The sequence below is a fragment of the Anomaloglossus baeobatrachus genome, chromosome 3 (genome assembly GCF_048569485.1).
Source record: "Anomaloglossus baeobatrachus isolate aAnoBae1 chromosome 3, aAnoBae1.hap1, whole genome shotgun sequence".
Lineage (NCBI taxonomy): Eukaryota > Metazoa > Chordata > Amphibia > Anura > Aromobatidae > Anomaloglossus > Anomaloglossus baeobatrachus.
The window spans coordinates 195,315,302-195,338,540 of record NC_134355.1 but is presented as its reverse complement, the minus strand read 5'-3'; the positions used below and the strand labels follow the sequence as shown (position 1 = coordinate 195,338,540).

At 42.9% G+C, this 23,239-nt stretch overlaps 2 protein-coding genes across 2 annotated transcripts in view; one reads left to right on the top strand and one right to left on the bottom strand.

Annotated features, from left to right (window-relative positions):
* Positions 1-23,239, bottom strand: part of TFB1M (transcription factor B1, mitochondrial) — a 148,592-nt gene that overhangs the window by 33,333 nt on the left and 92,020 nt on the right. The window lies entirely within an intron of this gene.
* Positions 17,053-23,239, top strand: part of NOX3 (NADPH oxidase 3) — a 698,296-nt gene continuing 692,109 nt past the window's right edge. Inside the window, exon 1 of the mRNA XM_075339672.1 lies at positions 17,053-17,227. Coding sequence (XP_075195787.1) covers positions 17,147-17,227 — 81 coding nt within the window. The 5' untranslated portion in view covers positions 17,053-17,146. The remainder of the gene's footprint in view (positions 17,228-23,239) is intronic.

Here is a 23,239-nt window from a genome sequence, read left to right as displayed (position 1 = left end):
AGATATCTGCGTGCTCAGAAGACATTGCCCAACAAATTTTGAGGGTTCATTTAATCCTGCTACCCTTTGTGAAATGCAATATTTGAGGCTAAATTAACATTTTTTTGCAAAAAGTTGCTTTAGTTAATGTGAAGCACCTGAAGGGTTAATAACCTTCTTGAATGTGGTTTTGAGTAGCCTGAGGGGTGCCGTTTCTGGAATGGTGTCACTTTTGGGTGTTTTGTGTCATGTAGACCTTTCAAAATCGCTTCAAATGTGATGTGGTCCCTAAAAAAAGTGGCTTTGTAAATTTTGTTGTAAAAATGAGAAATTGCTCATAAACTTTGAACCCCTATACCTTAATTTTTTTTTTTTTCCCCCAAAATTGTTCTGATGTAAAGTAGACAAGTGGAAAATGTTATTTATGAATTATTTTGTGTCATATGTCTCGTTGGTTTTAGAACATAAAAATTAAAAGTTTGAAAATTACAAAAGTTTCTAAATTTTGGTGAAATTTCCGGTTTTTTCACAAAGAAACGCAAAAAATATCAGCCTAAATTTACCACTAACATGAAGCCCAATATGTCACGAAAAAATAATTTCAAAATCACCGGGATCCGTTGAAGCGTTCCAGAGTTATAACCTCATAAAGTGACACTGGTCAAAATTGCAAAAAGTGGCCGGGTCTTTAGGGTCAAAATAGGCTGGGGGCTGAAGGGGATGTTACTCAAAGCAAAAATTTGTTTGTAAATTTGTTTACATGTTCAGCTTGCAAAATTTGCTAAATAATGTACCCAAGAGGACACTTACCTATAGGATTGCTTTGTGAATACAGATAAATTGTCATAAAGTACATATGCTAGGGCTGGACGATTAATTTGCCAACTACTCGCGTGACAAACATGATTTTAATGAATAATCGAAAACTAACTTTTGGACTTTTTTTTTTTTGTAAATGGTGAGCTCTAGACAGCATTATAAGGGAAAGAAGATCCTGCGCTTCCATACAAGCCTTAAGGTTCTACCCTTTGAGTGCTAGCACATTTTCTAATTGCGTGCCTACGTCCATGGTCTTATATTCATGTCCCGTGCTTTCAACAGAAGGACACACCCTGGTTGAGAGTAGTTAGATCTGAGCTACTTTGTATATACCACAGGACATCACAACCCAGCAATACAGGTTCCAGGCATTGCAGCTCTATTCCATGGATTGGGCTGTCTAGTTTCTTTTTTATATATATATATTATATATATATATATATATATATATATATATATATATATATATATATATATATATATATATATATATATATATATATATATATATATATATATATATATATATATATATATATATTTCTTTATTTAGCTTGACAACAAAAGCAACACATACAACTTTAGATTGCATGGTAAGGAAAGGATTACTTACAATTTACGAACCATCACAGGAGAGAAAGTTTGTTATACACTGGGCTGTCAACAATTTTTACCAGAATGTGGAAAAACCCTGCCACACGCTAAATAGGCGAGAGAAGAAGCCAAGCCAGAAGAAGGAGAAAAGAGATAGGCAGAGGAGGAGATCTAGGAAAGTGGGAAGAAAAGAGAGGAAGAAAGAGAAGAGAAAGAAGAAAAGGAAAAAAAAGGGGGGGAGGGGATGAAGGGGGTGTGTCAGGTGGGGGCATATTCGGTGAGGAAGGAGCGAGGAGTGTCTAAACCCCTAAAAGTCCACAGGCAGACCCTACCCCCTGATTATCTTAGTACCTCCTTATATTCGTCTGTTTGCTGAAAGTCAAACCAGTAATACCATGTGGGCCAGAACTTGTCATAGGTGTCATGGATCAAAGAAGTCAAGTCCTCCATGTGCATAATGTCATTGGCCCTCGAGATTCAGAGAGCCACTACTGGAGAGGCGACACTCCTCCAGTTTAGAGGGACAAACTAACGGGCCGCAATAATCAAGAATCTTAAGAGAGAGCGCTTGTACGCGGACAACGACATCTCACTGTGCTGAAGTAGGTACAATGCTGGACCCATTTCTCTCGTAAAAGCTGTTATAGCGTGGGTAATTTGACTTAAGGGTGCGTTACACAATGCGACATTGCTAACAATATATCGTTGGGGTCACGTCGTTAGTGACCCACATCCGGCGCCATTAGAGACATCGCAGCGTGTGACACCAATATGCGACGATCAACGAGCGCAAAAAAGTGAAAAATCATTGCTCGTTGACATGTCGTTCATTTCCTTAATACCGTTGCTGCTGCAGGTATGACGTTCATCATTCCTGCGGCAGCACACATTGCTATGTGTGACACCGCAGGAACGATGAACATCTCCTTACCTGCGTCCACCGGCAATGAGGAAGGAAGGAGGTGGCCGGCATGTTCCGGCCGCTCATCTCCGCCCCTCCTCTGCTATTGGACGGCTGCCGTGTGACGTCGCTGTGACGCCGCACGAACCGCCCCCTTAGAAAGGAGGCGGATCGCCAGCCAGAGCGACATCGCAGAGAAAGTAAGTCCGTGTGACGGGTGTTAGCGATGTTGTATGCCACGGGCAGAGATTTGCCCATGACGCACAACCGACGGGGGAGGGTACGCTTGCTAGCGATATCGATACCGATATCGCAGCGTGTAAAGTACCCTTTACTCTAGTCCAAAAGGACTGAAGTACGCTACAGTTCCAGAAGATATGTAGGAAAGTGCCCTCTGCCCTGCTGCACCGCAAACACAACGGAACACACCTACTGCAGGAAAAAAAGAATGTAAACAAGAGGGGACTCTGTACCAGCACGAGAGGAGTTTGTAGTTCGCCTCATGTAATCTTGAGCTAATAGACGTTTTATGAGCCAACTAAAAATCCTGGTTCATTGCTCTACAGAAAAGTTTATGCTTAAGTCACTTTCCCATTGCAGGATGAATGATGGGGGTTGGTGGTCCAGGGGTGACATCCTGAGGGCGCAAGACATTGAAGTGCGTGTCGCATTGGTCCCAACCCTAGACATGTGTATTCAAAAATGGTCCTATCAAACAAGAAATGCGTCCTGGGGGTAGTGTTTAGAAAATGTTTCAGCTGGTAGCTCCTCCAGCTCCCTAATGGGATTGGGTCTGAGGCATTATTCAAGTCAGCGAGTGAGGGCCAGTCCGTGTCTCCACCCCAACCAGCTACTCTGTCAAAACCTGCTCTGCTCCATGCCCTAAAAACAGGGTCAGAAGAGCCCAGGGTAAAACCTGGGTGGCTAATTATTGGTGTAAGGTTAGAGAGGGGGGGAGGGAAATCACCACCCTGCACAAAGGATCCAGACAAATTTTCAGCTCAGGGGAGGGTGCAAAATGATGAATCTGAAAAGCTCTGTTCTATCTGTACCCATGCCTTATTGCATTTGTCTCTACACCAGTCAACGTTCCGTGCCAAATGGCACGCAACGTGGTACAACTTAAGATTTGGGAGGTCATTGCCTCCATCCGATTTAGGTCTACACAGTACAGAGCGTTTTATCCTGGCTCTTGTTTTGCCCCAAACATTGTCTGAAGTGCACTTATTGTTTTAAAGAAGGCTAATGGGATTGCAATGAGAAGGGCCTGCAGTAAATATAATATTCTTGGAAAAATAATCATTTTGAAGATTTGACACCTACCCAACCAAGTGAAGGCGGATTTGGACCACCTCTCACAGTCCGCCCGAATAACTTTGAGAAGTCCCAGGAAATTGCACTAGTATAACAACAGAAGAGATGCAGTAATCTGCATTTCCAGGTAGTTTAGCGTCTTTGTTGCCCATTTAAAAATAAAGGCTCCCCTAAGTTGATTCACAAGCGGGGGAGGCAGACCAACATCCAAAACCTCCGATTTGGAAAAATGAATCTTGAAATTATAGACATGGGAGTTTCTCCGAAATTCCGTTATCAAAATGAGGAGAGAAATTCTGGGGTTGGTGATAAAGAAAAGCAGGTCGTCTGCATAGGCCGCGATTTTGTGTGCAGCGGAGAGAATTTTGACCCCACCAATGTCACTGTTGGCCCGGATATGTCAAAGAAATAGCTCAATGGTTAATATAAAGATTATGGGGGATAGGGGACAACCCTGACTAGTCCCGTTCGATACATTAAAAGAGTCCAATAGGATACTATTCATCTGTAATTTGGCTGATAAAAGACAAATTTACTCTACTGAAGGCCTTTTCAGCATCGGTGGAAAGGAGCATTAACGGTGTGTGGGCGAGCTTGGCTCCATGTTTTAAATTAATTGTCTTTGTAGCGTTGTCCTGTGCCTCCCTTCCTATCATCAAACATGCCTGGTCCAGGTGCACTATACCCTGGAGTCAGGGTGCCAACCGCGTGGAGAGGATCTTCGCAAAAAGCTTAGTATCAACATTTAGAAGGGAGATAGGGCGGTAACTGTAACATTGTGCCGGGTCCTTCCCCAGCTTGTGAATCACCGACATGTGCACCCGAAAAACATCTGCTGGAGGTGGGGTTACCTGAGACATGGCATTAAAAGATGACAATAGATGAGGGGTCAAGCAGTCTTAAAAGTTTTTGTAATATAATAGTGGGAACCAATCCAGGCCTGGGGCTTTTCCTGACTGGCAGGAGGAGATAGTCGATGCCAACTCCTGTTCCGAAGTGGGCCCCTTCAATCTCTCTATTTGCAGCAATGGGACACCAGGGGTCCTGATATAATACCGAATTTGAGATTGGATATCGGAAGTAGCAGAAAGGGGGTTTCCACTATTTAGATTGTATAATGAGGCATAGTAATTCTTTAAAGCCAATGTAATTTCCGAGGACAAATGAATTTTCAATTTCTGCGGGACGGAAATCAACTGCAGAACATAAGTGGTCATTCTGTGCGCCTGTAGAGCTTTTGCTAGTGATCTACTGCACTTGTTACCATATTCGTAAAAATGGCTTCTAGCTCTTGCCAAGACGCCCTTTGCTTTCTGATTTAAAACACCTCTCAGTGCCTGTCTTGCCTTAAGGACTGCATCTCTCAAATCAACTGCTGGCATTCGCTTATGTCTGGTATCAAGATCTTACAAATGGAATAAAAGGCTCATTATCTCCGCCTCCCTCTCTCGCTTTAATCTTGAGCCATGTGTTATGAACACTCCCGATTACACACTTCTGTGCCTCTCAAACCACTATCAGGGAAGAATCCGTCTGAGTGTTTAAGGCAAAAGGCCCAGTCACACTAAACAACTTACCAGTGATCCCAACAATGATACAACCTGATAGGGATCGCTGGTAAGTTGCTAGGAGGTCGCTGGCGAGATGTCACACTAAGCGACGCTCCAGCGATCCCACCAGCAACCTCACCTGGCAGGGATCGCTGGAGCATCGCTACACGTGGAAGCATGCGGCGCTTGGTAACTAAGGTAAATATCGGGTAACCAACCCGATATTTACCTTGGTTACCAGCGCACACCGCTTAGCGCTGGCTCCCTGCACACCTAGCCACAGTACACATCGGGTTAATTACCCGATGTGTACTCTGCTACGTGTGCAGGCAGCAGGGATCCGGCTTCTGCGGACGCTGGTAACCACGGTAAACATCGGGTAACCAAGAAGCCCTTCCCTTGGTTACCCGATATTTACCTTCGTTACCAGCGTCCGCCGCTCTCACACTTCCAGTGCCGGCTCCCTGTTCCCTACACACATAGCCACAGTACACATCGGGTTAATTACCCGATGTGTACTCCAGCTACGTGTGCAGAGAGCAGGGAGCCGGCACTGACAGCTGAGAGTGGCGGACGCTGGTAACGAAGGTAAATATCGGGTAAGCAAGGGAAGGGCTTCTTGGTTACCCGATGTTTACCGTGGTTACCAGCGTCCGCAGAAGTCGGCTCCTGCTGCCTGCACATTTAGTTGTTGCTCTGTCGCTGTCACACACAGCAATGTGTGCTTCACAGCGGGAGAGCAACAACTAAAAACTGGTCCAGGACATTCAGCAACAACCAACGGCCTCATAGCAGGGGCCAGGTTGTTGCTGGATGTCACACTAAGCAACATCGCTAGCAAGTTGTGCCTCAGCAGCGATGTTGCTAGCGATGTTGCTTAGTGTGACGGTACCTAAAGTAGTCAGTTAAGGTCTGTGAGACTTCTTATCTTGTCACTGTGTCATCTAACAGATATGTGTTGAGTTTCCACTGCCATTGTCTAGGCAGCGGGGAGGAGAAAAGAATGGACACCGTTACCAGCACATGGTCAGAAAAGGTAATTGAGTCTTTCCCTGCCGTCTGTATTGTGTTAAGATCAGCATGTCTAATAAAAAAGTAATCTAATCTTGAATAACAGTCATGGACCATAGAGTAGAATGAAAAATCTCTCTCATTGGAATATAGAATACCCCACGAATCAAGCAACTGATGTTCGTATAGGACCCTTTTAACGCAGAGTCGCATCTGGCAAAGAAGAGCGACCATTCGAGGTATCCATTAACGGTTCAAGAGCCATATTCAATCCTCCCCCCTCCAGTACCAGTGTCCCTTCTGTAAATTCATCAACTCTGTCTAAAAAGTGTGATAATGCTGAGATCTGGCACGAATTAGGCCGGTACAGCGCTGCAAAGATGAAGGCTGTTCAGCAATTCTCCTCTTGACTACCAACACACGACCCCGGTCGTCATGGCAGGAGTCAATGAATTCCCAGGGGATTTCCCGCGAGATTAGAATGCTAGTGCAACGAGATTTCGAATCGCCGGAGCAACAATGATAGGCATGCGAAATAAAAGGGGTTGGATAGTTTAAATGGCTTGTTCGCGTACATGTGTGTCTCCTGGAGGAAAGCCACCTATACACAGCTAGCTCTCTGATATTTAAACATAATGGATCTCTTACCAGCACTATGGAGGCCCTTGACATTCAAATATCCAAACTGAAACACCTTCTGCACCTATTGCGGCATGATATTAGTAAAGGGACGAAGTCCTGGCACTCATTACCAGACCTACAGGAGGCGAAAGAGAGAAAAAAAAAAAAAAAAAAAAAGAGGGGGAGAGATGTAGGAAGGAGAAACAAGGAAGCAAGCAGGAAATGGAAGAGAATGACTGGACAAGGTAAAGCAAGAGAGTAGGTTAGGACTGGAGATTGCAAGTCTGGTGCTGATAAGATGTGCACCGTTAGACGTTAGGCCAAGCTGAACCAGGAGACACCACCTGGAAGTTCCGGTGGGGTCATTGGAGACATCAAAAACAATGGGGTGGAGTCTTGCAGGACCCAGGACTATAATAGAATCTATAACTTTTTTTACCAATCTTCCTTCTCCCAGATGGCCAGGAGAAGGAGGCACTAACTTCGCAGACAACTTAACCGACATTATCTTAAACAATGACCACAATAAGCTAGGGATCACTCTTTATGTCCACATACAGTTCAGTTTGACCCACCTTATGATAGTCCCTGGGGCAGACGCATCTCTGCCCCAAGCCAGAGTGCTGTAATAGGTAGGGATCTGGCAGTACAGTGATCTATTCAAAAGCTCGATTGCATGGTCAAAACCAGTGCCCCACCGCGATCAAAAGGTCTACAGATGAGGCCCATGAGAAAAAATGGTTCAGGCTTCTTGCTGTTCCAACAGTGGGTTTACATATTTCCATGAGCGATCTCCATCCGAGGTTCAGAGGGGAGTGCACGGCCCGACATTTTTCTTGTTTCTTTTTGGGCTCCGGAAAAGACCCTCAACTGAAAGCCAATCAGGCACCTGAAAAAACAGAATGTCCAGGAATGCGAAAAGACCCTGCAGGTCTCTGTGGAACTTGAGGAAGAACGACTGACCATTTTTTCGGACAACAAGATGAAAGGGATGACCCCATCGGTAGGAGGCCCCAGACTCCTTGATCTTGATTAGAAGGGGATGCAGCTGTCTCTGCATATACAGAATGCAGCTTGATACGTCAGGAAATAATCTTATCTCGGCCCCCTCAACGGACAGCACTCTATGTGACCATGCCTGATGTAGGATATCGTCCTTGGCCGTAAAATAATGTAGCATGCATAGAACATCACGTGGGTTGGCAGTATCCGAGAAGCCAGAGTGTGCAACTCGATGAACTCTGTCCACAGTGTAGCTGAAATCTGGGGTGTTCTGTGTTAAAGATAGACCTCCAAAATTGCAATAGGTCTTCACCATGGATTTTCTCAGGAAGCCTTTTTTTCAAAAATATTTTATTGAAGTGTATCAATGAGACATGATACATACAAAGTAAGTGCAATTGCACCATTACAATATAGACAATAAATCACTCAAAATAGACCGCCCAAGCTCGACAACACGTGTCTTTATGTAGCTCAGGAAGTCTTTTAACACAAATATTGTTCCTTCTGCCCCTATTCTCCTGGTCATCGACTAATAATGACAAGGCCAGCGTATGTGACTGCACTACCGACAATTTAGTTTCCAGGGTAGCTACTCTATCCGAGATGGCCGAAAGCGCTACTTCGTTAGCCGATGCCCTCTCAGCCAGAGAGTACAAGTCCCCTTTAATAATGGCCAGGGCCCTTTCTTGGAATGCTTCAAATCGCTAGGCAATCCTGTCCAGATCATGTTTACAAGGCAGGACTTGGATCATGCTCCTGATACTCTGCAGCTCAGACAGGGGTTCTGGTACCTGAGGGGGTTAATGGAGATCATTACAGGTCAAGCCAGTCCTCGTTTATTGAACGTCGGGCTCTGCTAGGAAAGTGGACAGTGGAGATTGCTCTGCTGCGCCTGGAGACCAGCCCCGGTTCTCTGAAGATGGAGCAGCTGACACTCTTTTTCGGCGTTCTCTGCTACTTTGGCGCCATTACTGACTCTCCGCATGGCGCAGACATTGATTCAGAGAGTGTCTCAGTATATCTAGCCCCCGAGTGCACAGATCCAACTGGATGAGTGGAAGTGTCCGGTGTATGGCTCTCCCTAGGACACGTGTGGACTCACCGCGGAGGTCTCCTCTCTCCTGCTTCTCCACTCTGCTCTGCACAGCAGTTCGCGTCTGACCTTTTTCTTTATCTTTAGGAGCCATTACTGCCAGGCCATGCTTGGAGGTGCCTGCCCTGTAAAAGAGCCATGCTAGCTCCGAGCTGCTTCTCCCACCTCTTACTGCAGCAGCTGTAGTTAGGCTGTCTATGGTACACTTCCTCCTGGACATCCCCCCCGAGGGTAAGACTGGTTGTTTACCGTATTCAGTGCCTGGGTCCCCGGAGCTCTGGAAACCTGCTTGCTCACTCGGCCATTGCTAAGCCACGCCCCCCTGTCTAGCTTCTTATATCATATTGTTAATTATTGTGGATGCCCATATACCAGTCTGGTGCAAAGCTGGTTGTCCTTCAAAGTACCAGGCTATGCTTACAGCCACAGTGTTGTTAGTGATGACTGAAACTGCCCTGCCACACCTGCATGACTGAAAGCCAGCAACTCCTGGGAGAAATAAAATTAATTTTCTTGCGAATGCAACACTTTCAGTACAGCAGCTGGACACCTTCACTACGCTATTAACCTGCATATTAAACCTATATCTGCAGTTTCACAGTGTTATCGATATGACAGGTTCCCTTTAAAATAAGCTGGGAAGATGTAGTAATGTTGTCTCATTTGCGGCCATGATTGTGGTGGTGTGATATTCAAATGATGATGGGAAGGGCAGTTACCACAATGGCAAGCCAATATGCTAAGAAGATACTGTCTACCACTTTGCAATTAAGATCACATCACTGAACAGATTGGAAATTCTTTAAACTATGATATTTACACTGAACAAAAAAAAACCATTTGTTTTTGCTCCAATTTTTCATGAGCTGAACTCTAAGATTTAAGACTTTTTCTATGTATACAAAAGGCCTTTTTCTCTTAAATATTGTTTACAAATTTGTCTGAATCTGTGTTAGTGAGCCCTTATCCTTTGCCGAGAAAATCCATCCACTTCACGGGTGTGACATATCAAGTTGTTGATTAGGCAGCATGATTATTGCACAGGCGTGCCTAAAGGGGGCTTTACACGCTGCAATATCGCTAATGATTTATCGTCGGGGTCACGTCGTTAGTGACGCACATCCGGCGTCCTTAGCGACATTGCAGCGTGTGACACGTACGAGCGATCTTAAACGATCGCAAAACAGGCAAAAATCGTTGGTTTTGGAAAGGTCGTCCTAAAACCAAATATCGTTGCCTGTTTATTAGCAATGTTGTTCCTCGTTCCTGCGGCATCACACATCGATGGGTGTGACGCCGCATGAGCGACGAACATCCCCTTACCTCCGTCCACCGGCAATGAGGAAGGAAGGAGGTGGGCGGCATGTTACGGCTGCTCATCTCCGCCCCTCCTCTGCTATTGGGCGGCCGCTTAGTGATGCCGCAGTGACTTCGCTATGACGCCGAACGCACCTCCCCCTTGAAGGAGCGATTGTTCGGCGGTCACAGTGACGTCGCTGAATAGGTATGTGCGTGTGACGCTGCCGTAACGATAATGTTTGCGACGGCAGCGATCACCAAATGTCGCACGAACGACGGGGGCGGGTGCTATCGCGCAAGAAATCGCTAGCTATCGCTAGCGATGTCACAGCGTTTAAAGCACCCTTTAGTGACAGCTGTCTCACTGCAACCAATCACAGCCGCCGGTGGGCGGGTCTATATCGTGCAGTAAAATAATTAAATAAATAATTTTAAAAAAAACGGCGTGCGGTCCCCCCCAATTTTGATACCAGCCAAGATAAAGCCAAATGGCTAAAGGCTGGTATTCTTAGGATGGGGAGCCCCACGTTATGGGGCGCCCCCCAGCCTAAAAATATCAGCCAGCAGCTGCCCGGCATTGCCGCAACCATTAGATGCGACAGTCCCGGTACTCTACCCGACTCATCCCGAATTGCCCTGGTGCGGTGGTGTATTGCAAATATAAAAATGGCTATTTTTGAGTCTATACATTATGTTAAACTATAACATATTGATTAATCAGACAAAGTGTACATGGTTACAAAATCTTGTATATACTTAAGGATTTCTGTGTGTTTGTCTTGAATATACAGACAGACAATATACCATTGTAACAGAAACCTTATGATTTACTTACCTCAAATATCTGATGGTTTTGTGTGTTTGCTATCCATTGAAATTGAAACTCTGATTTATTTAGTTCAACAATCTGATGTTTTATGTGTCTGCTATATACACAGACAGACAATATATCCATTTACCTAGCTCAAATACCTGATGTGTATTCTTGGGAGCTTTGAATGTCTGTGGGTTTATTACCCCATTGTCTGATGTGTGGTGTATCTCTGATTCATCTATGCCCAATGACTGGCCATCAAAGGGCATGGATCAATAAGACTACAACACATTAACTTTAAGGCTTGTAATATTGTTCAAGCCTCTATTTAAGATCAGATAAAGTATAGCACAGACAGAAGCTTGTGTTTGCTGCTCCGTGAGACGTCCGGGTAGTGATGTCCAGGAGTTCTCTGTCTATGTCATGCTTCTCTGACTGTAGTTCCAGACAGATGATGTCCAAAACTCCTTGGTGATGTAAGTATTTAAGTGTACTTAACCTTTGTATGTTCAATATACAAAAGTGTACGCAATATCATACTTTTCCTTTAAGTTTGTATTTCATATTAACCTTTATAATAAAATTACTTATTTGCCTTCTTTAAAGCCGTATCTGAACCTTAGTGATAAAATATAGCAAAACAGGTGGCACTCGGGGTTAAAGGAGTTAATGGCAGCCCATAGCTGCCACTAAGTCCTAGGTTAATCATGGCAGGTGTCTATGAGACACCCCCTATGATTAACCTGTAAGTGCAAGTAAATAAACACATACACCCGAAAAAATCCTTTATTTGGAATAATAGACAAAAAAACACCCTCTTTCACCACTTTATTAATCCCCAAATACCTCTCTAGGTCCAACGTAATCCATATGAGGTCCCACAACGCTTTCAGCTCTGCTACATGAAGCTGACAGGAGCGGCAGTAGAACACTGCCACTCTGTGGGCTCCACGCAGAAACTGAAGTGAATCGCGCTGTCAGCGGGGACGTCACTGAGGTAGTGCCGGTGTGTGCGGTGATGATGGGGGCTGTAATGCCGATGTGTGCGGTGATGATGGGGGTGATAGTGCCTGTGTGTGCGGAGATGATGGGGGCAGTAGTGCCTGCGTGTGTGCGGTGATGATGGGTGTGGTAGTGCCTGCATGTGTGCGGTGATGATGGGTGTGGTAGTGCCTGCATGTGTGCGGTGATGATGGGGGCGGTAGTGCCGGTGTGTGCGGTGATTATGGGGGCGGTAGTGTCTCCGTGTGCGGTGATGATGGGGGCAGTAGTGCCGGTGTGTGCAGTGATGATGGGTGTGGTAGTGCCAGTGTGTGCGGTGATGATGTGGGCGATAGTGCCTGCGTGTGTGCGGTGATGATGGGGCGGTATTGCCGGTGTGTGCGGTGATGATGGGGGCAGTAGTGTTGGTGTGTGGTGATAATGGGGGCAGTAGTGCCGGTGCATGCGGTGATGATGGGGGTGGTAGTGGCTGCGTGTGTGCGGTGATGATGGGGGCGGTAGTGCCGGGGTGTGCGGTGATGATAGGGGCAGTAGTGCTGGTGTGTGCTGTGATGATGGGGTATGCGGTGATGATGGGGGCGGTAGTGTTTGAGTGTGTGCGGTGCGGTGATGATGGGGGCAGTAGTGACGGTGTGTGCAGTGATGATGGAGGCGGAAGTGCCGGTGTGTGCAGTAATGATGGGGACAGTAGTGCCAGTGTGTGCGGTGATGATGGGGGCGGTAGTGTCGGTGTGTGCAGTGATGATGGGGGCGGTAGTGCCGCTGTGTGCGGTGATGATGGGGCGGTAGTGTCGGTGTGTGGGGTGATGATGGTGGCAGTAGTGCCGCTGACGGATTCCTGCGAAATAACGCATCTGTTGGGTCTGTTAGCAACACAAAAATTGACGGATGCGTCGTTTTAATGCAGCAACGGACCTGGCGGATGAGACACAACACAAGTGTGAAAGCCCCCTAATATATGCAGTTTTATCACAGCACAATGCCACGGATCTCGCAGGTTTTGAGGGCGCGTGCAATTTGCATGCTGACTGCAGTAATATCCACCAGAACCGTTGGCCAGGAACTGAATGTTCATTTCTCTACCATAAGTTGTCTCCAAAGGCGTTTCGGATAATTTGGCAGTACATACAACCGACCTCGCAACCACAGACCACATGTAACCACACCAGCCCAGGACCTAAAGTATTTCTCACAGAAAGTGATTGCAATTACTTGTGTTTTGTTATACATGTGTTTATTTCCTTGCTGTGTACTGGAACAATAAAAAAAAAAGAGGAAAAAAAGGCAAATTAGACATAATTTCACACAAAAATCTCCAAATTGGCTCGACAAATTTGTTGGCACCCTCAATTTAATATTTGGTTGCACACTCTTTGGAATAAATAACTACAATCGATTGCTTCCTTTAACCATCAACAAGCTTCTTACACCTCTCAACTAGAATTTTGGACCGCTCATCGAGCTCATCAAACAGCAGTCTCTCAGCCAAGAAAATTGCCAAACTGCATCATGTGAGTGCCATGACTGTTGGAAAAATATGAAATGAAGTCTGTCCACCCATTCAAAAGCCAAGAAGTCGACGTCCAGGCAAAATATCGGAGTCAACAAGTCAGCTCATCACAAGATCTATCAGTTGTGGCACAACAAACATGGCAGTGGAGGTGGCTTGTAGACTTTGTAATAGTGTGATCACAGATATGCATGCACATACTGTATGATGCATGTTACACAAGTCTGGTATGGTGGCCCGAAAAAAAGATGAGGAAGCCTTGACTTTAATATCAACATATGAAATGTCAGCTTGAGTTTGCAAAGAATTATGAAAAGTGCACAGCAGAAGGTTGGAAATGGGTGATCTGGAGCAAAGAGGCGAAAGTCAATAGACTAGGCTCTTATGCATGCAAATGGGTCTCTAAGAAACAAGAGAAAAAGAAGCTAATAGATGGCAAAATTTAAGGAACTGTCAAGTTCGGTGGAGGAAGCCTGATGATTTGGGGTTGTTTCACAGCCAAAGGCATTGGATACTTGACCAGGTGGTTGATGGTGGTCTTAATGCTTAGCTATATGTGAGTATCCTACAAGTCTAGTCACTTCATACACTCAAGTACTATGGGTATGAAAATGATGACATAGTGTTCCAACAGGACCACAATCCAAAGCATATGTCAAGATTGGCAAGATTGGTTTAACACTAGAACTACTGAGGTAGTCATTTTGACTACTTTGCACCATGTATTTCTATATAGGTGTCACGAGTCCAGTAGTTCTAGTGTTAATGACAATGAAATAGAGGTGCTGGATTGAACACTCGTGGGTAGACTTTAAGAAAAAGCTGTTTACTTACCCAAATGAGTCGACCAGCATACACCAATATTAGGAACATGTAGAGGAGACCTTAGGTGTGTAAACACAATCTTAGGTGTGCGCACACATCCTAATAGGTATGCACACATCTTGTTAGGTGTGAGCACATCCTATTAGCTGCACGCACATCCTGATAGGCAAGTGCAAGGATTTCTGGAACGTCCATTTAGGTAAATGACAATGGAAAAATGTTTTAGACCAAATCTGTACTGTGTACACATACTCTTAGGTGCGCGCACATGCTCTTAGGCTGAAGTTACACTGGATGATTAGGAATGAGTATTCCTTGGCACATGCATTTCCCGATAATTATGCAGTGTAAGCAGGCTACCAATCACCTGATAAATCAACAAAACAATGTAACAGGCTACATGTTTACATGCAGCTGATCAGTGGTTAATGGCACAAAAAACACTAAAAGCACAATGGCACTACATGCAGCAACAGTAATATCTTGTTTGACACTGTACAACATATTTTATCAACACATCTAGCATTTTAATTCATACAGCTAAAGTTTATGATTTGAAACGTTTAAACAAGTTTGGAAACAGAACACAAAAGTCACTTGTTTGCTTGCTTAAAGGTTGGTATTGTCTCGGCATCCGCAGTGCCACAATGTCCTTTCCTTGTCATGTTGTTCTAAGTTTTGCTGGCTCGTGCACTGTTCCTTCAGTAAAACCTCATGATGACCAAACTGTTTCTTCATAAAGGACGCAGGCAGCATACCACCATCAGAGACTTCTTTTTATTTATTTATTTTTTAAAATCTACTGGCTATTAAATATCCATTTTTCTTTACTTCCTATCCATGGTACAGAGAAGAAATATGATTTTCTCTTCCAGAGTTTGTTTACGTCTAGCAGCAAGGAAGACGTAGAACATCGCTTCTTATTTCCCAGTAAGTGCTTTTCAATTACAGGTAAAAAGTGAGGTGTTCTGTAACCAGCACTCTTCTGCAAATGGCGCAATGCTCTGCTGCTCAGCTAACAGTCAGGCAATGATGAGTCATTAATACAATGGTTACAGAACGCCCGCCTATTACTAAAATGCATTATTACTGTACTATTTTTACACTAAGGCTTCAGAGTAATATGCTGCTATTGCCAAGACAAAGCCTTCTTCTGCCGCAAGAAATAATAATGTTAATGTTGTATTCTAATTTGACAAAAGGGCAACAATATAGAAAGACAAAAGCTATGTTTTATGTCTTTTTTAGGTAACGTTCTAAAGTCTGACTTAATATAAAAGACTGGATAATTGATAAAGTTTCAGATTGTTTAAGTATATACTGCAGGTTCAATATCACATGTCCTACACAAAAAAGATGTATATACCCAAATAATATAATAATATCTCAATCATTAGTAGTGATATGCTAAATAAAGGTTTAAAACAAACAGGAAAATTGGTAACAAAAATTGGGGAAGGAGACAAAGTGATGATTTATACAGATAATACATGATCGTGAAGTTTCCAATAGAGGTTATATAAAAAAAGTATGAAATCAAGAAAAAAAACTCAATAAATACAAAATAGATCAATGGTTACAAAAGGTTCAAAAAGTTTTCTGAATTCATAAGTGATAATAAATATAATAAGTAATTATAACCAAATCTATGAAATAAGTAAAGCGTACTTGATTACGGATGTTAAATAGTATTAAACCAATTGCCTTGATCAACTGTCGTGATTACAGACTCCAATGAAGTAAATCTAGTGGAATACAGAAATAGTGATAAATCTAAAATAGAATTATGTCCAGTTCATTAGGAAGTCCAAATACAGCAGTAGAAAATCTAATAAATTAAAAAATAATGGTAGGTCACTGCATCTGAGGGCTAAAGAGCAGGTGAATTACCCATGGTTGTGTTGTATTGCCGCAATGTTTCGGCGTGAGCCTTTGTCAAGGGGTTAATATCATATAGTTATATTTTTAATATCTATAATCTATAAAATATAATATATAATGCATCCTAAGGAAGCTGTAAGTGTATGAATAATATATTAACTGTAAAGTATTGTATATATTTCCATATCCTTATCTAAATACTATTCATTTGTAATAATCCTCCATGGTAATGATGCCTTTTTCACTATTGTACGTCGCAGCTGTACCTCCATTTTTAATGATTTTACAGCACAAAACATCTACTTGTAAAGGAAGAAAAGGCACGACAAGTAGTTAACTGTGTAAATGAAAAGGCTGTGAATGGAACATGTGTTGTACGTCTGCTCTGTACATTTCTGAATACAAGGTATTTTTCTCATACACCAAAGGAAGCATTGTTAATCAAGTCCTCAAGATCTGAATTATTATTGTCACTCGTAGATGAATTTCTATGACCAAGAATAAACTAGGGTCCACCTGCCTTTTTTTAGCAAAAAACAAACAAAAAAAAAAAAAAAATCCCCGATATTTCCCCCAGTAAGAAACGCTGGTGAGCCATGTGCCTTTGTCATCTCAGGCTTTTACTCTCCTGAAGGGCTCATTCCGCAAATTGAAAGAGCTCTACTTCGAAGCACTAAGGTAATACTTATTTGTTGCCTGCTTGCTTACCTGTGTTCCTCACCCCCCACACAACTCTGTCCTTTCTATTCCTCTACAGAACGATCGCCAGTGCTGTACAAGGTGGACGGAGACCAGGCACAAGAAAGGAAACTAATAATTGGATAACAGACCATGGCATCAATGGGCCTACAAATTACTGCTTTTATTATTGCACTCATCGCAATGTGCGGCGCCATTGCAGCAACTCTACTACCAAACTGGAAGATCAATGCAGACACTGGGGCAAACATTGTTACCGCTGTCATACAAATGCAAGGTCTGTGGATGGACTGCACATGGTACAGTACTGGTATGTTCAGTTGCACTGTGAAGTATTCCATTCTATCACTCCCTTTGTATATTCAGACAGCACGGACCACCATGGTACTGTCCTGTATATTGTCATGTTTGGGGATATTTGTCTCCATAGCAGGAATGAAATGTACCAAGCTAGGTGGGGATGGCCAAATGAAAAGCAATATAGCTTTTGCAGGAGGAACATGTTTTTTGCTAGCCGGTATTTTTGGTATGATTTCAGTGAGCTGGTACTTGAAAGAGATCATTTCCAGATTTTTAGATCCCTCCGTACCAGAGAGTAGCAAACATGAGCCTGGAGGGGCAGTGTACGTTGGCTTTCTATCTGCTGGGATGCATTTTTTAGCCGGTATAGTCTTCTGCGCCACCTGTTCTAAAAATCAGCAACAACAACACGACTCTCCTCCAACAAAACCACCAGAGTCGGCAGCTCAGCAATCAGAAAATAGCAATCCAGGCTATAACCTCCAAGACTACGTGTGAAGGGAAACATACTGACATGTTAAGCATCACATTTTCTATTTAATCTAAATACTATTAAAAAATAGTGAGAACTAACCATGCTTTCTTCAAAAGAAAATAATTTTGCAATTACTAGATATGCACTAATATGTTATTCACAACTGTAAATTTCCAACAGTAAAGCATTGTATAGCAGGTTTTTTTTATGCTTAAGGTTTCTATAGAAACTACCGCATGCCTCTTACACAAAAAGCTACCTTGAATTTTCTGCAGATACAGTATGTGAGTAATTGGCATCGTAGCTTTAGATCACACTGAACCAACAAAGGATTTAACTACGACTCCTAAAATACGTGGTGCATCCAAGTGTGGATAAATGACACAGGAAATCCTCTCTAACTGCAGCATTACTATTTTTACTGTAATCATAAGGCAAGGTGAGCCAAAAAAAAAGTGGTTGCTAACTACCTGCCTGTTCTGCCCAACGCCAATGTCAGCCTAATTGCGAGGAGCCGGCTTTTAATCAGCATGATGTCGGCAGTGATGCCCTGTCGACAGAGCAACCCGGAAGTAAAAGGTACTGTTCTGTTCACAAGAGGGGAAATAAAGCAGGAAAATCCCCGGTGAGCCGGCACAGGTCAATGATGAGCAAAACAGGCAGGTAGTTGCCAACTAGTTGTTTCACTTGTTGATATATATGCTCTAATAAAAAAAATTTTTTTTTCATTAAACTCCTTTTTCCTCCTGTCTTAGCAAGCTAATGATGTCTACTGCCTCATACCAGCGTATTCATAGCATAAATAGAAAAATATATAAAGCCGCTACAAATCAAGGTTCTCAGCCATAGGATTTGCTGCCTCCTACATCAGCAATTTTTTTTCTGTCCCTATCATGAACCATTATATTATCTAATCTTTTCTTAATGTTTGTGTTTTTAGCTTCAGCCTCATTCCATTCTTTGTATAGTTATATATTCTATTTTATTTTCTATGCTTATGTAACTATTTATTAAATTTATTACATGTTTTTTATTATTTTGTTTGTGCGAAACTTTTTTCCTTATGTGTAAGACCGAGAATTTACCGATTCTGTCCCATTGGATCTTTTTTTTCTTTGCTTGACTTTTTAGGTAACCCTTTGATCATTTAGTAAAACTGAAAAAAAAAAAAAGTTTTAAAAAATTAAAAAAACAAAAAACAAAAACCTAAAAGTTCACCCCATTGAAAATTAAAGGGTTAAAAAATACACACACATTTGGAACCGCCGTGTTCAGGGAAGCCGGATCTATCAAAATATAAAATCAATTAATTTGATCGGTAAACGGCGTAGTGGCAAAAAAATTACAAATGCCAAAATTACATTTTTTGGTCGTCACAAATTCTGTGCAAAAAGCAATAACAGGCGATCAAAATGTAGCATCTGTGCAAAAATGGTACCATTAAAAAGGTCAGCTCAAGATGCAAAAAATAAACCATCACTGAGCCCCATATCCCAGAAAAAGAGAACGCTAAGGGTTGCGAAAAATGGCACAAAAAGTGTGCCACGTTTTATGGCCAAACTTCTAAGTTTTATTAACCCCTTAGATAAAAGTAAACCTGTTTGGTGTCTACCAACTCGTACTGACCTGAGACATCACACCGACACATCAGTTTTACCATATAGTGAACACTGTGAATAAAATATCCCAAAAACAATCATGCAATCGCACTTTTTTAGCAATTTTTCCACATTTGGATTTTTTTTGTCGTTTTCCAGTACACTATATAATAAAACTTATGGTTCCATCTAAAAGTACAACTCGTCCCGCAAAAAACAAGCCCTCATATGGCAAGATTGACAAAAAATAGAAAAGTTACTTCTGTTGAAAGTAGGGGAGCAAAAAAACGAAAAACGGAAAATCACCTGGGAGTTAATACAATCAAGTGTTATAAACTGCTAACCCACAACCATTATGCAACAAGAATTCAAATGCTTTAGATTGCGGACAATGTAAAATCCCATCCACTTATTTGCTACAAAAATGTGAACACTAATTTATTAATAAATCTAGTATGTGTGAACAAGCTGTAGCTCATGACTGCAGGATCAAATTATATACACATAGGGGTTATTCTTGGTTTATATTTGTGGAGAAACATAGGACTACATAGGCATTGTATATTTATAAATACGTAGGATTTAATTATTTGTTTTAAGTACAAAGTCAATGCCTTCATTTTATTTTAGAGGCTTTGTTTGGATAACTAAATAAATAGTTGTAAAAGCCTACATGTCTGTATTTTTTTATTACTAACTAGTGTCAATGAACTGCTAACAAGGAACCTCAGGACATCAGAGGTGGGGAGCCCATGCCAAGTGATGCAAATCATCTGTGGAAAAATGCTTGCTGAATGTGTGCACAAAAACACTGGCTGTCTGTACAATTGGAAGATTTTGTGGACTAAATTGGTGGCACATTTAGGATTTGCAAAAATGAATGTCACATGTTAAATTATTAGAAACATTCACAGGCTTCTGAATATACTGGGCCATTTATATGCATCAAAATACACATGCAACAACCTTAAAACCTTTGGGCTACAGCTCTAGATTTTTACATCTCCAATAGTCAAACAAGGCTTTGTCTTTTTTATTTATTTATCATGACATGATTAAGAGCCTTTTTTTGCTTGAAAAGCATTGACACTTTGCTCTGTACCCTCCCTAACAATTTTTGTTATGGGCTTTTTAATTATGCTTAATAATTTGTTACATTTTATTTGCTGGTGCTGCATTTTTTCACCTCCTATTTTATTTTTCCACAAAGCCTCCTCATTTCAGGGTCCAAAATTAATTAGCCAAATTAACTTTGCAATATTTTTTTTTTTCATTTTTAATACTTTGTAGAGAATCCTTTGCAAATAATAAAGCTCTGAAGTGTGGAAGTCATGGTCTCCAGCAAATGAAGGGTTTCCTCCTCTGTGTTGCTTTGCCGGCCTTTAGGCCAGAGTCACACTTGCGAGTGCCTCGCGTGTAACTCGCGCAAGTCTCTCATTGAATCATCCGGCACGGACTCGCACTCTCTTGACAGGAGCAGGTCGGTTGCATGTATGTCTATGCAGCTGAGATGCTCCTGTCCTGAGAGTGTGAGTCCATGCCAAGTGATTCAATAAGAGACTCGCGCGAGTTACACACGAGGCACTCGCAAGTGTGACTCTGGCCTTACTGTGGCTGACTTCAGTCGTAGCTCGTTTGTGGCTCTTTCTGCGTTAAGTTTTGTCTTATTCATGTGAAATCCATGCTCAATGGGGTTGAGATCTGGCGATAGACTAGGCCATTGCAGAACATTCGTGTTCTTTGACTTAAAAAAAACTCATGGGTATTTCTTAACCATGCAAAGGATTCTGTGATTATACACCACTAATTGTCTTGCGTGGACTTCCAGGTCTTTTTGAATTCCCAAGCTCTCCAATGCACGTATTTTTACAAAATATACCAAACTGTTGATTTGGCTACTCATACCATTTCTGCTATCTCTCTGATGGATTTCTTCTTTTCTCAGCCTAATGATGGTCTGTTTCTCTTTCTTTGACTGCAGGTTCACAGCAACAACTTCCATGTGCAAATGCAACACCTGGAATCAGCTCCAGACCTTTTACCTACTTAATTGTTGATAAATTAATGAGGGAATGGTCCATGCAGCCCATTAAAGAGTTTTTTAGATAATTGTCCAATTTTAGGTCTCTTGAAAAAGAGGCAGCTACATAATAAAGATCCGTAATTTCTAAACCCTTACTCCAATAAAAATGTGAATACCCTCAAATTAAAGCTGAGAGTCCGGACTTTAAGCCCATATTGATTATATAACTGTACCTTGAATGTTTTAGTAAACAGCAATATTGCTAAAAATTGTGTCACTGTCCAAATATTTCTGGACCTAACTATGTTTATCTGAAGAGTGTAGTAGTTTTTAACCTCCTCATTTACAAAGCACAAAACTTAGATTGAACATTGCATTTAGTATTGAAAATTTGCTGATTTTCTTCTATTGATTTAATGCCTGTGCCCTAAAATCATAATCTTAATTTTTTTATGCCAGCTTTTCTATATTGAAAGAGTTTTTCTTTCGTTCTCTCTTTTTTTTGGGGTAAGGTTGGTTAATAAATATTAATAAACTACCGTATTTTTCGCTTTATAAGACGCACTTTTGTTCCCCCAAATTTTGGGGAAAAGTAGGGGGGCTTTCTTATAATCCGAATATACGGGTCCAGGGGAGGTGGGAGCAACTCTGGAGCGGTGCTGGCGGCTGGTGGAAGCTGGTAGAGGCTGGTGAAGGCTGAAGCGGGAGATCTCCTGCTCCCGCTCATATAATATGCACTGCCGCTGTTCATCACCGTAGTGCTGAAACCGCATCGCTGCGATGGGCTGGGAGAGCGGCGCATATTATACCTGCCTGTGCCCCCCTTTGATCGCACATGACCCCCCCCCGTGTTAGATATGGCCCCCATGCTGCTGCCCATCCTAAAATAAAAAAGATTTACTTACCTCCTCCAGCGTGTCTCCCGATGTCTCCCCAATCTCACTGCTGCCGCTGTGATCAGGCACGCAGAGATCATGTCACTCTGCTGTGCCGATCACATGACCGGCACCGAAAACCAGGAAGTGCAGGAGCTCAGCAGCACGGAGGGAGACACGAGGGATTACAGCACTGGAGAAGGTAAAGTAAAGTGTTTATTTTACTATGGGCAGCAGCATGGGGGCCATATCAAACACAGGGGGACGTGTGCCAGCAATAGGAGACCTGTGCCAGCTGTATGGGATGTGTGCCAGCTATAGGAGACCTGTGCCAGCTGTATGGGATCTGTGCCAGCTATAGGAGACCTGTCCCAGCAATAGGAGACCTGTGCCAGCTATAGGAGACCTGTGCCAGCTGTATGGGATGTGTGCCAGCTATAGGAGACCTGTGCCAGCTATAGGAGACCTGTGCCAGCTATAGGAGACCTGTGCCAGCTATAGGAGACTTGTGCCAGCTATAGGAGACTTGTGCCAGCACAGGGGGACATGTGGCATCACAGGGGGACATGTGGCATCACAGGGGGACATGTGGCAGCACAAGGGGGCTATATTCAATATAAGGGGGCTATATTCAATATAAAAGGGGGCCATATCCAGATTAAGGGGGCTAATTATAGGATGGGGGGCTATAAGAGACATATACCCTATACGATTTGTTAGTCGGACACTGGCATTATAAGGCTACTTTCAAACATCCGGTTTGAGCACTGCGGCTCAATCCGGCTGTGAAACCTATTCAACGGATGCGGCGAAAACACCGCATCCTTTGCAAAAGTTTTTATATGCGGCCCATCCGTTTTTTTCCGGTTGTGGCACGCTACTGAGCATGCGCAGTGGAAGAAACCACATGCGGAGGCCGGATGCGGTTGTTACCGCATTGCGCCGCATCCGGCGTCCATAGGCATGCATTGTACAATGCACCGCAGCGGCCGGATGCGGCGCGATGCGTTTTTTTTTTTGCCGGAGCAAAAAAAGTGCCAGGGAACGTTCC